This window comes from Gobius niger (genome assembly GCF_951799975.1).
Source record: "Gobius niger genome assembly, chromosome: 13".
Taxonomy (NCBI): Eukaryota; Metazoa; Chordata; class Actinopteri; order Gobiiformes; family Gobiidae; genus Gobius; species Gobius niger.
This window is the reverse complement of record NC_136864.1, coordinates 6,740,685-6,753,367: the sequence shown is the minus strand read 5'-3', so window position 1 is coordinate 6,753,367 and position 12,683 is coordinate 6,740,685. Positions and strand designations below refer to the sequence as shown.

General features: G+C 41.1%; 1 protein-coding gene across 1 annotated transcript in view; it reads right to left on the bottom strand.

The window, feature by feature from the left end:
- The window catches only part of ak5 (adenylate kinase 5), a 156,440-nt gene that overhangs the window by 104,301 nt on the left and 39,456 nt on the right, over positions 1–12,683 (bottom strand). The window contains exon 4 of the mRNA XM_079569766.1: positions 5,838–6,010. Coding sequence (XP_079425892.1) covers positions 5,838–6,010 — 173 coding nt within the window. The remainder of the gene's footprint in view (positions 1–5,837; positions 6,011–12,683) is intronic.

Sequence of the window (12,683 nt, the reverse complement as noted above, 5' to 3'; positions counted from 1 at the left end):
CAGTCAGTGGCTGGACTGGACTTCCATGGCGATATTACAGCAGTGGTCCATCCCCAAGCTTTCCCACCTACAGACCGCACCAGACTGGAATACTTTTCACCACTGTGTCGAAAAAAGTTCTGCTCAGCCGAGGCGTCAAGAACAACCTGAACAAAATGGCAACTGGACTCAACTTATATAGTGCTTCATCAGGCCAAAAGCGCTTTACAGTAAGGAACAAGTCGCCCATTCACTCTCTCATTCATACACTGGAGGCAAGTAGGGTGAAGTGTCTTGCCCAAGGACACAATGACAGTGTGGGAGTTGGGATTTGAACCCACACCCTTCCGATCACGAGACCACCATGGACATCCCTTTTGTTCCTGCAGCTCTGGGTACGTCTTCTGAAGTAAGACCAGGCCTTAAAGGAACAGGCCACCGTTTTTCCATACTGTGATATACCTGAGCTTAGACAAGTTGATACGTACCTGTCTGGTCTTTGTGCGAGCCAACTTCATTCCCGTTTGGAGCTATAGGAATATGTTAGGAGAAACCAAATGCTAACAACAATTTTGGTCATTTTGCATGATTGAGGGCGCGCACAAAGACCAGACAGGTACGCATCAACTCGTCTAGGCTCAGGTAAGAACATATCTCAGCGTGGAAAAACGGTGGCCTGTTCCTTTAATGAAGTTTGGACAGGCCTCTGCAACGTCTCTGGTACTCTCCTCAGGTAAGATCGGCCCTTGAGTGTCCAAAGAATGAGATCAGCTGACTTCCTGAACATCCTGAATGACCAGGTTATTCCATCAATGTATTTCTTCTTCCCTGATGATCATCAGGCTGCGAAAGAGTGGTTCAGAGACATCATTTTCACACAGATTGGCCACAGAGTCCAGATCTTAACTGTTATCTGTTGTCTTTCATACTTTCAGCTATAGAGCTGCTAAACAAGGATAAATCTCATTTTAATCATTCATGTGTCATCTTAGGTCAACTATGGCTCCAAGCTTTTGTTATCTTGCTGACCTATTTTATTTATTTGTAGGTGTTAGGCCTATTCTTTTTCTATGTACTGTATTTATGTGATGGACGAATGTTTGGCTGGGAAGCTGCAAATGAATTGCTCCTCGGGGAGAAATAAAGTCTTCTGAATCTGGATCTAACCTCGTTGGGCTGGAGATGGCTTTGCACAGTGATCACAATCTCCCATCATCAATACAAGATCTTGGTGAACAACACTTTGCAGAAGCTTATTGAAACAACGCCACAGCGAATGTGTGATGTAATCAAAGCTAAAGGCGCTACAACCAAATATAGAGGATGTGACCTTTTTGTTGTGGTGTGTGTAAGCGAGGAACTGAATGAACTGAGCTATTTTTGTTCTCAAACATAAACCAAACCGCACTGTAAAGTATAAATCAGAGGCTTTATCAATGAGATGCATAGTGCCGATTTTCCCAAAATTCTGCACACTATTTCCAGAAAGTCTTTTTACCAATCACTTCTCCAGCCTCACCTCCTTCATCTGCTCATTTCAGCGGAACCATCAGCCTCCTCCTCATCCCCACACCTTCCTCTCTACCAAACTAGGCTAAAATCACCAGGGAACTATAATGATAGTGTGTTATACAGTTAAACGCTGCTTTTTTTATTTGATCTTGAAAATAGATTTGACTCTAATTCCCTCCTAATGGGACTAGTCGTGCGTCCAGCAGTAAAATCTACTAAATTATCAAGCGGCCGATTCACCGACCTATTTAAGGACACAAAGAGAGCGGCTGAAAGACGAAAAAGCCTTGTTTTTGAAAAGCTACGGCAGCCCTGGGGGGACATGCTGCAGCCATGCTCTGTATTATTCATGTGACAGAGAAACATGCTCTCAGCGTGAGGAGACCGGTGGGATTTCAGAGTTCAAAAACAGGTCCAGGGTCATGATCGCTCTCTGATGCAAGTATTTATTACATCAGTCTGCAGTGCCACTATTTTCACTGAAACTAAACCATTCATTTGGATTGGGAATAGTTTCATCATTAACGGCAAAGCAAGACTGAGCCCACTAGTTATGCAAACGCGATTTTATGAAGTTGTTTGTGTTCTAAATCAAAAGTGACACAGGCAAAGGGAGATTTCCATATTCCAATAATACAACTGTGACTTGCTCATGGCTCTTGTGTATTGTCCCCTTTCTTTATCGTCAAAAAAGTGTTTTTTGGCTTTTAGAGATGCGGGACTGATTCATGCCTTGTCTCATTTGTATAAGGAGACAGAGTTCTGAGATCAGGTTGCTAATGCTTTGTCTCAGCCCAGTGAACAGGTCTGGGCTCATTCTACACATTAGGACATGGCTGGAACATGTAGGGGGAGGAAAAATACTTCATTTAAACATTTTTAAACTCCGTCTAGTCCTTTTAATATTTGATTTGACCCTGTGTGCTCCATAGCTAGAGTACAAACAGGTCATTATTATGTAATATTTACAAATATCCTACACACTCTATGCTAAACATGATGACAGATGTGCTAAGACTCAAAAATGATGATATTAAAGGCGCACAATGTAACATTGCAGACAATACACAACAGGCTCCTTATGTCCATCTAGACACAGAAAATGCTATTTCTGCAAAGTACGGATTTGGACTAGGGCTGAACGATATGGACAAAATGTACTTTCTCGATATTTATGCCAGATATCTTGATATCGATACGATAGAACTACAGGTGCGGTGAAAAACAAGCATTTTTCAGAAAAATAAAAACATCACAATACAAAAGAGTGCAGTTTCATTGATGAAAATCAATATCGTTAATATCTTGCTTTATTATTATCTTGAATGTTCATATCCCGATATCGATACAATACATCTTTCAGCCCTAATTTGGACCAGGACCAAATATATTTAAATCTCATATTTGGCTGCTTTTAGTCAACATCTCCATGGAGACATCCCGCTCCCTGTAAAGCTACAGTCAGGTCTTTTTTTTTTTCAAGGATAATATAATAAATGCGGTATTTTATTCTATTTATTGGGTGAAATGTTACGTGGTGTGGCTTTAAGAGTTTCAGCCACAACTAAATACAACCCAACACTCTTCAAATCATGTAACGCTGAGGTGAAGCTTTTGTACAGGAACATATACAACATCAGCGACTCATAACCGAGCTCTATCAAACATGTGATCACTGAAGTGCACAGCCTGCAGCCTCTCCTGTCGGTGGAATCATGTCTGGAGGATGTTTGTGTTCCAGTTTGGTGTTTATCTGCCTCTGACATCTGCAGAGGGGACACAGTGCCAGAGTCTGTCGGGGAGTAGCCTGAGATTGAAGGGAACTCAAATTGAGGAGAGCTGTCACCGCATAGACAGGGAGGAGGGGGTTATAAGCTGAAAATGCTGTACATTATAGAGGAGAATACAGTGTCCTTGGATAGAATCAGCAGAGATGGTGAAAAAACTAATCCTGACGTTGTTGAAAATGCATCATCGACCATTTTTTCATATTGCAACTAAAAGGAACGAAATGGTTCAGTCTGAATCCATTTGCTTACAAGTTAAAGGGATATTTCAGGATTTTTGACATAGGGCCTCATTTCCTAGTCATCCAGAGGCGGCGGAGTGATCTGCTAGAAAATAGTCCCTCAAAATGTGATCATTCATGTGATGCAAGGTCAGTTATATTCCAAAAAATATTCTATCGACACAAACATTTATATGGTTAGTCTGGCGTTATAAGTGATTTGCCTCAGGTGCACTGTGGACCGGGTCAGACTGTTTTTAATGCAGGCTAGCTGATACCATAGAAATGCGCTAGACCTTGCACAAGCCAAGCACCACGTAACTCTTCAAATATAAGAACTGCATGAATTACAAAAAAAAATATCTCCGGGTATCAGCAACACTCTGGATAACTAGGAAATGAGGCCCTATGTCAAAAATCCTGAAATATCCCTTTAATACGTGAAGAATCAGGACGTGCACAAGGCTTTCTGAGAGTCAAATACAGTTTCTATTAAACCTGCTCCGTTCAAACTCATATCATTTTGTCTTCTAACATTTGTCAATTCCTCCTTTCACAGTTTGAGAAGCGAGCAACAATAACAACAACACTGCTGTCAGTGAAGAAAGAAATACAGTTTTGCTTTATTGTGTGGGTTTGCTCTGCAGGCGGCAGTTTCCCTCATTAATCTACACAGCCTGACCAAACCTGAACATTCTGAATGACCATTAGGTTATTCCAGGTTATTATTTCTTCTACTACATTTTCCTATAGTGCACTCTATAAGCACAACTGTATCATCACTGTATCATTGCAGCGCCTAAACTGTGGAAAAGTCAGTCCTGTTTTCATGGATCAGTCCCTTTTAAAGTCCAGATTAAAGACTCATCTCTTCAGATTGTTTTTTAATACCTAGACCGATCTGAATAATGTCTAGGATGCAACAATTTTGTGTTTTTAAATTGTTTAATCTTTTTTTTTTTTTTTTAATGGATGCACAACCCTTCAAAAAATTGGAAACACTTTTTTTATAGTCAATAAAACAAAACGCAGATGAAAAATAAGTGACAAAAGGGCAACAAAACCATGCCGGAAAAGCAACAAAAACAAAAAAATTGAAAAGTGACAAAAACAACAACAAAGCAGCAACTAATGAACGACAAAAACGTGCCACAAAAGCAACAATATCACAAAAATGTGGCGAAAACCGCAATTGCAACTTTCTGCCTCTGGGTCGGAGGCCCCAATACACACTAATGGAATCACAAAGAAGCTAACAGGCTAACGGGCAAAGCTAACTGTGGGCTAGCGCCACTTAAACAGTATTTACAGCCATGTGTGAGTGAAATAAAAAATCTTCATTGTGTATTTGGATGTACATAACATGGCCTCTAGGGGCAAGAGCTACTTAGTACTGCTTTAAATTCTTCCAAATTGCCACCCTTTATTGTTGCCGTTTTCTCAATGGGCTTCATAAGGTCGTCTATGAAACAGTCTGTAAAGTCAAAACCATTTCTAGTGACTTCATCGTGAAGCTCATTGAGAAAATGTCAAAGGTGCAAAGTAGTACCAAAGAAATAGCGGCACGGTAGCGCAGCGGTTAGCGCCTCCGCTTCACAGCTAGAAGGTCCCGGGTTCGACTCCCACCAAGGACGGGGCCTTTCTGTGTGGAGTTTGCATGTTCTCCCCGTGTCTGCGTAGGTTTCCTCCGGGTACTCCGGTTTCCCCTACCACTAAAAACATGTGCAATAGGTGAATCCTCCAGCCAGGTGATTCTGACCATCAGTCTGGCTCCACATCATGGAGATGGGTCCCCGGGCGCGGCACTGCCGTCGACCACTGCTCCTTACGGGTTGCCCCAGCGGCATCGAAGGATGGGTTAAATGCAGAGAACAAATTTCCCTACGGGGACAATAAAGTTAACAAACAAAGAAATGTGTTCATTCATAAATACATTCCTTCACTGATAATCTACAATGTAAATCGTGTTGGAATAAAAGAAAAGCCAATAGATAAAAAATGTGTTTCCAAACTTTTGATGGGTGCTGCATATGGCTGTCGCGGTCAGTCAGTCCTACGGTAAATCAAGACGTTAATCCGTTGAGTATTATTTTCAATCCCCTCCCTGTCTGCGTGAAGACTTTCCATGTCGGTCTCTAATGGCCTGTTTCTCTCCCCCTCTCTTTTGCTCTGTGCTGAGGCTGAACGCTGCTAATTAATCCCAGTTTTCACACGTGCCGCGCTAACAACCCCGAAGTGACCAGACACCCTCCCCCCCGTTCCCATGGAAAACTCCTGGATGACCGTGAGGCTGATGGATTTGCATTTAGGCCCCAGACTTTTAGAAGCGCTCTGGTACCTGCGGCGCCAGCTCTCCGTTGGTGATGATTTTGGCGATCAGGCTCCATTTGCGGTTGCTGGTGGCGTTGTGGATCATCTTCTTGCGGAGCAGCTCTCCCACAGAGACGTACTGGAAACCGTACCGCTCGGCAATCTTCAGGCTCTGGGTGCCTTTGCCGCTGCCCGGGCCGCCTGCGGATTCACACAAACACAGAAGGAGCGGAGACGCCGCAGGTGAATACACAGAAATGAGTGGTCGGTCTGTCCGGGAGTAAACATGAGCAAGAAAACAAGGTGGAGAAGGGATATTACACACAAATATTGAGAAAAGAATATAAAAATAGCTTAAGATAAAGGGTTTGTACATTTAGTGTTTTGTCTTTCAGTTAAGAAGATACAGTATAACTCATATGCGAAAAACACGATAGTTATACAGGGTGGGGAGTGGGAACTTTCTTATTTGAAAAGAGGATAGTGACGTTAAAACAGTACTAAGTAATTTGTCTATCTTAAACCATTTTCATAGTCCGTCTGGAGGTAAAAGTGTTTATGGGATGATTTCATCTCCCTCTGTTGTCTCTGGCCAGAAAACCACACTTGCAACTTCACTGCCTATGGGTCGGAGGCCCCAATACACACTAATGGAATCACGAAGAAGAAGCTAACAGGCTAACGGGCAAAGCTAACTGCGGGCTAGCACCACTTAAACAGTATGAGTTTTTTTTTATTTGAGTGAAAAAAAATCTCCATTTTGTAATTGGTATGAATGTAAAATATCCCTCTCTCCCTTTGTCTTTTCTGTCAGCGAAGTATTTACTCTCACGGACAATCAATGAGTAAAAAAACGCGACATGCTATGACACCTGCAGTACCGCTTTTGGCCTCTACGGGGATGAGTTACTTAGTACTGCTTTAAGGAGGACAGTGGGGTGGGAGAGGGCCCAGTGGAAAGGGCTGATAGGAGGTTTGTGTTTTCGCCTTCCGTTCAAAAATTCTGCTGCCGTGTTCCTGATCACACATCGATTTACACATTGTGGGCCTTCAAGGAAACAGGGAATGTGTCCAAGAGAAAGAAAGGACCGACAAAGACTGTTACAACACCTGAAAATGCCCAGTCAGGTTCATTAGGTCTTCTAAGAATGATGCTACTTTTCGTTCTTATAGCCAGACCTGAAAATGCCGTACGGGTTAGGGTTAGGGGACGTTCTCTTTGTCAAGTTCTTCACGATGAACTCTATCGTCACCCATATGAAATCGGTTAAATTGATTTTTTACAGAAGCGATACCTGGTGACTGACCTACCTGAGAGGGGACGTAAACTGGCCTGCGCACATGCCTGATTAAACCTGTAATTATTCCCTGTGGGGTTATCCCTGGTTTATAAAGTTCACAGACCCTGGAAGACTTAATAAAATCCGAACCAAAATTGCCAATAGGCCAAACATTCTTGAAAGAGTGGACAAAAACTTTCCAAATCTATCTATCTACATCGATTGACAACGGAGGCCAACATTTAAAAGAAAACTGCGCAACTAAAAAAACTATTCTAACGTTAGCTTCACGCTAATGCCAACTGCTAGCTTCAAGTGCCGTTTTTTTTGCTTCTAGAGGACAATCTGCTGCAAAAAAATATTCATGATGACCTGATTTTGACTTGACCTTATGAGTGTGTGCTAAATAGGTTCACAGTCCAACAGAAAACATCTGAAACAATGATTATGCGTAATTCCTTCCCCCTTGCAATGCCTTTCCCCCCTGAGTATGACATTATGAAATATGTGCGTATGGAAAATGTATCTTCCACCTGTCTGTGAAGATGAAGGAGAAGGTGATAGAAGTGACGGTGATCCAGGGGAAGGTGGAGGAGTGAAAATTTTGACGACGTGACAGCGGGACATTGCGTGTGTTGGCGTTGTTTATTAGGACAGGATAGAGAAATGATATGTACGCAGTGATCGTGACTGGGAGAGCGGGGGCGACAGGGGCAGAAGAGGTGTAGGTGAGAAACGCCTACACCCAATATCACAGCGTTCGGATTCCTGTGAACAAATCGAGGAGGCGTCTCTCAGCTTTGGTAAACACAAAACATGACAAAGTGTATTAAGGGCTCTGGTCCACTGGTGTGTTCAGAGAGAAGCAAACTCCACTATTATGGAGCTATTTCATCTTTTACCTTTTGTCCGATATCGGAGACTATATCGTACACAAGATGAAATACTTCTTTCAAGCTGCAAGAACTATATCCGCACTCTATGCTTTTAATTTATGTTTTATTTATCATTTTGTGTGATTTATCGCTTGCTCAATAAAGCACTAAGGGAGTCATTTATCAAGGCAGGTGCTAGATAGTGGGTACAAGCTGAAAAATAAAATATACTATTTTGTTGAAATTTTGCACTTGGATTACCATTTGATATCTGCCTGTATAACAGTATTGGTCTCCCAAATCTGATATGTAAATGAGACAATGCTGCGTGAGGAAAAAAAGGCATAAATGTTGCTGCTGATCCACATTTGCACATGCTGCTTGCCCTAGTGTATGAATTATGCTCTACAATTAAACTTTCCCTGTCTTTTGGGCCTTGACTCATTCATAACTTGCACAACACCATAGTATATTTATGTATTAGACATGAAAACTTTTTAGGGTCTATGAAGAGAAACGCATGATCTACACCTTTAAAAACAAACTATGGCGGCATAGATGATCTTAGAAATGTTGTAGTGACAAAAAAGAATCAGCGTAGCCAAGTACTACATTTTGTTAACTGCGGTGAAACGGTTCAGCGGTCCCATGGTTCAGTGCGTCATGGTGCAAGCATGATATAAATAATACTAGTTTGTCTTGAAATAAAATAGCCTAAATGTTCATTATTATGCAGCATTTATTCTCAGAATAAAATTGGCAATGCTTTCTAATTTTTCAAAGCTACTTTAAAGCAGAACTATGTAACTCATGCCCCTAGAGGCCATAAGCACCACTACAGGTGTCGTAACATGTTGCGGTTTTTTTTTTTGACCGTGAGAGTAAATACTGCGCTGACAGAAAAGACAAAGGGAGAGAGGGATATTGTACATTCAATAACGCAATGGAGATATTTTTTTGGCTGGAAACACTGATTAAGTGGCGCTAGCCCGCAGATAGCTTTGTCCATTAGCCTGTTAGCTTCTTCTTCGTGATTCCATTAGTGTGTATTGTGCCTATGACCCGGAGGCAGGGAAGTTGTAAGGGTGGTTTTCTGGCCTGAGACACCAGGGGGAGATGAAAGACCCTTGTGCAACTCAGTTTGCTATGAATGATTTAGTTATATCTGACAGAAAATGGCATCTACATTTGACGCACATTAAAAAGAGGTTAGGACTGTCTGGCTACCATTCGATCCTGTGCAAGGGAAGAATCTCTTATTGTCTTCTGCATTACTGCTTGTAAGCTTGAACCTGTGTAAGCCTGCATCACATTTCTTCTGGGTGCTATGGCACAGGATGAGCTCTGTTAGCTTGGATCATTTCCCTTGTATTTTCTGTTTCTTGTTTTGGCTCCAATCTGTCCAATCAACTGCACGACTTTAGCCTTCCAAACCGCTCTCCTCCTCTGCCAAAAGTACGAGCATTTTCATTTCCAGGTTTGTTTTGCAGAGGCCAAGGAAGCTCCTCTCTGCTTTGGTAAACACTTATACAACAACATTTATGAAAGTTTGATGTCCAGCTGGTTCAGTGTGGTATAGGTCTTATACTTAAAGATACAGGAGGGTTTTTCTTTATACAAGACTGTGTTTTGGCTCAACAATGATCTGAACGACTCTCCTTGTCCCTCCATCTGCTGCTCCCTGCTGTGCACATACGTTTGATATTGTTTTGTATCTAACAATTGTCTTATTGCACAAAGGGTTTGAGAGTAACATAGTTTTGATTCACTGTATGTGCTTTTCATGTTGTAGAATTGACAATAAACATATAAATGATCCCATCCAGGAAATTATAAGTGCAAAGTGACACATTAAAAACACATGAGAAGACTCTGTAAACAAATAAATTCACCATCACATCTAAAAAGCACTGACCTACTGCTACAGCATCTGCTTTTCTCCATTAAACACATCAAGTGACTTTTTTTGTTTTTTTACCTAATAGCGAGATGATAATAAAATTGCGTAACTAAATGAAGCGTAGGCTTCATAACAATCAGCTAAAAGGCATAACAATGTATTATCGCTGCTGCTGCTGTGCTGAAAGCTCAAAGGTTAGCTCATCTCGGGAACAAGGAATCTAAATTATTGCCCAGTTTCCCAGCCGGAAAATATGAGATGAGGTGGCGTTCGTGTGCAATTTTCTACTCTCCAACTGGTATTTACCATAATTACGAGACCACATGAAGGCAGCATATCTTTCGACCTTGCAGGGATCTCCCTGGAAGAGCTGGAGGAAGCTGCAGCCTCTTACAATCCAGCCTTGGATGAATTGGAAGACGGATACAGATGGCAATGCGTCAAACAAGGGGGCGTGGCCAAGCCGAGTGAGGAGAAAACCTCTCAAGGGAATCACAATATTTCACTCTTTTCAGCCGTTTTCTGGTGGACTTTAAAACATATTTATCATACACCAATAAAGTCAAATCAAAATCAGGTCCATATGGATCTTTTTTCACAGCAAATTGTTCAGTTGAAGCAAAAAAAAATGGCACCTGTAGCTCTAACGTTTGCATATGTAGCATGAAGCTTATGCTAACTTCCTGGCAAGTATTGTTTTTTTCTCTAACTTTACAACAAATGCTGAATTATGACCAGTGTTGGGCAAGTTACTTAAGCATTGTAATACATTTGATATTAGTGATTACAGCTTTTAAGGGGCTAGATGCAAGTTGGTCATATTTATACTCACTACTGCCTCCTCAGGTCTTACGCGTTGCAGCATCTATATTAAGCTCAAGCATGACGGGACTTCGGATCCGAATAAACAACTTTTTGAGTGACACTGTAGGATTTTAAAGGCAGTTGTGGTGAACAGGTCTGAGCTCATTCTATTAGGACATTGCAGGAACGTGTAGAGGGAGGAAAATACTCAGTTTTAACATTTTTAAACTCTGTATAGTCCCTTTAAAAATTTTACATGTTTGTATTACATATTACTGTTTCTAAAATGTAGCTGAGTTACACTACTTTGAGCTACTTTTGGCAAAATATAAACTGAAAATAGTAATAAGTGCAGTCAGAGATTTCCTTTTCCTTTGCTTTCCCCCATTCTCTCGTGTTTTGTTCTGACAACATGAACAACACATAACTGCAGATCTTATGTACCAGTGTCCAACTTGATCTGGTGCTGCATTTTATTTCGGGGGAATTTGCCATTTTTTCATATATTTAAATGCTATTGTAACTTCAATTACTTGTAATTACTTATATTACTAACACAAAAAAACGGAAATATATGTTATATTCCCAAGTTACTGAATAATATATTTTTTTAACTTGTAACTTTTGTACTACGTTACCTCCAACACTGATTATGACTACATTTCTCTACTAACTACATGAAGATACAAAGACATGGAGAGAAGCAAAGTGGTTCAACAGCCCATATATATGGACAATACTAACCAGGAAGCCATTTTAGCTTCTCGCAACGTATGCTAACGCTAGCAACGAGTTTCAAATACTGAACAATTTGCTGTGAAAAAATATCCATATGGACCTGATTTTGACTTGACTTTATCGGTGTGTGATAAATATGTTTCTGGTCCTACAGAAAACGACTAAACAGAGATTCCCATGAGAGGTTTTCTCCCCCCATACTTGTCCATAATCCAGGCCAATTAGTGCTGTAAACCTCGAGACTGAATTCCCGAGGTTCTGAGCTTTCAAGTGAGATTGAGTTCATCATTTTACACTAAAGCGCGTCTGTGTGTGCTCGATATGAAGCTTATTAAAGGAGCCCGGTTTGCGATACTGCCATCTTCAAACCAATATAGCTTGAAATAACCCTTTGGCCTCTAGATCACTGTGCCCCCTTTCTAATAAGCTTTCCTGAATGTTTTTTTTAGTGAGATGAAGATTGACAACAGGCATGAGCGTGACTGGGAGAGCGAGGGAAACAGAGGAGCAGGTGAGAAAAGCCTACATCCCACATCACAACATTCAGATTCCTGTGAACAAATCAAGGCGGCAGCTCCGGTAAACACTCATGTGATGGAAATATACTGAAGTGTTTTTGACACAGGTGATGTCGGGGTTCATGCAGGCAAAAGCAAGTCAAATGTAATGCTTTTTCATACCATTTTATTGCCCAAATACTACATTTTAATGCCACAAACACATTTTATAAAACAGCGGAAAGAGAATTGGACAACACTGGCAACTTTTGAGCAGATAAAATGTGGTCAATTTCAGCCAAAAAGTCAACTGAATGCATTTTAGACCATCATTTTTGGTATTTTCAATTAACTTTTACGGCAATGTCATAATGTTCCAAGAAATGTAGATTTAATGTCAGTTTGAAACCAATTTAATGCTTTGTATTGACATTTAAGGCCTTTAATTGGGCACAATTCATTAAACCCTGGACGTGGTATTGTTGGGTTAATGATATTGCCAATGAGGAAGCAAAGTAGGGCTGCACAATGGACCACCAAATCATCATTGTGATATTAGGTGACGCCATATTCAGTGATATTGGATTTGACTTGTATTGCACAAGTTTCTCAAAGTACTACACCAGGGGTCTCCAAGTAAATTTCCCTGGAGGAAACTGAGGAGACTCTTGTGCTTCACTTTTTTCTCACCATACTCAGAGGTTAGCTTTCACATTCATACAGGAAAGGTGGGTGAAGTGTCTTGACTATGACTGTAGCTGAGTAAATCATTGGACTTCA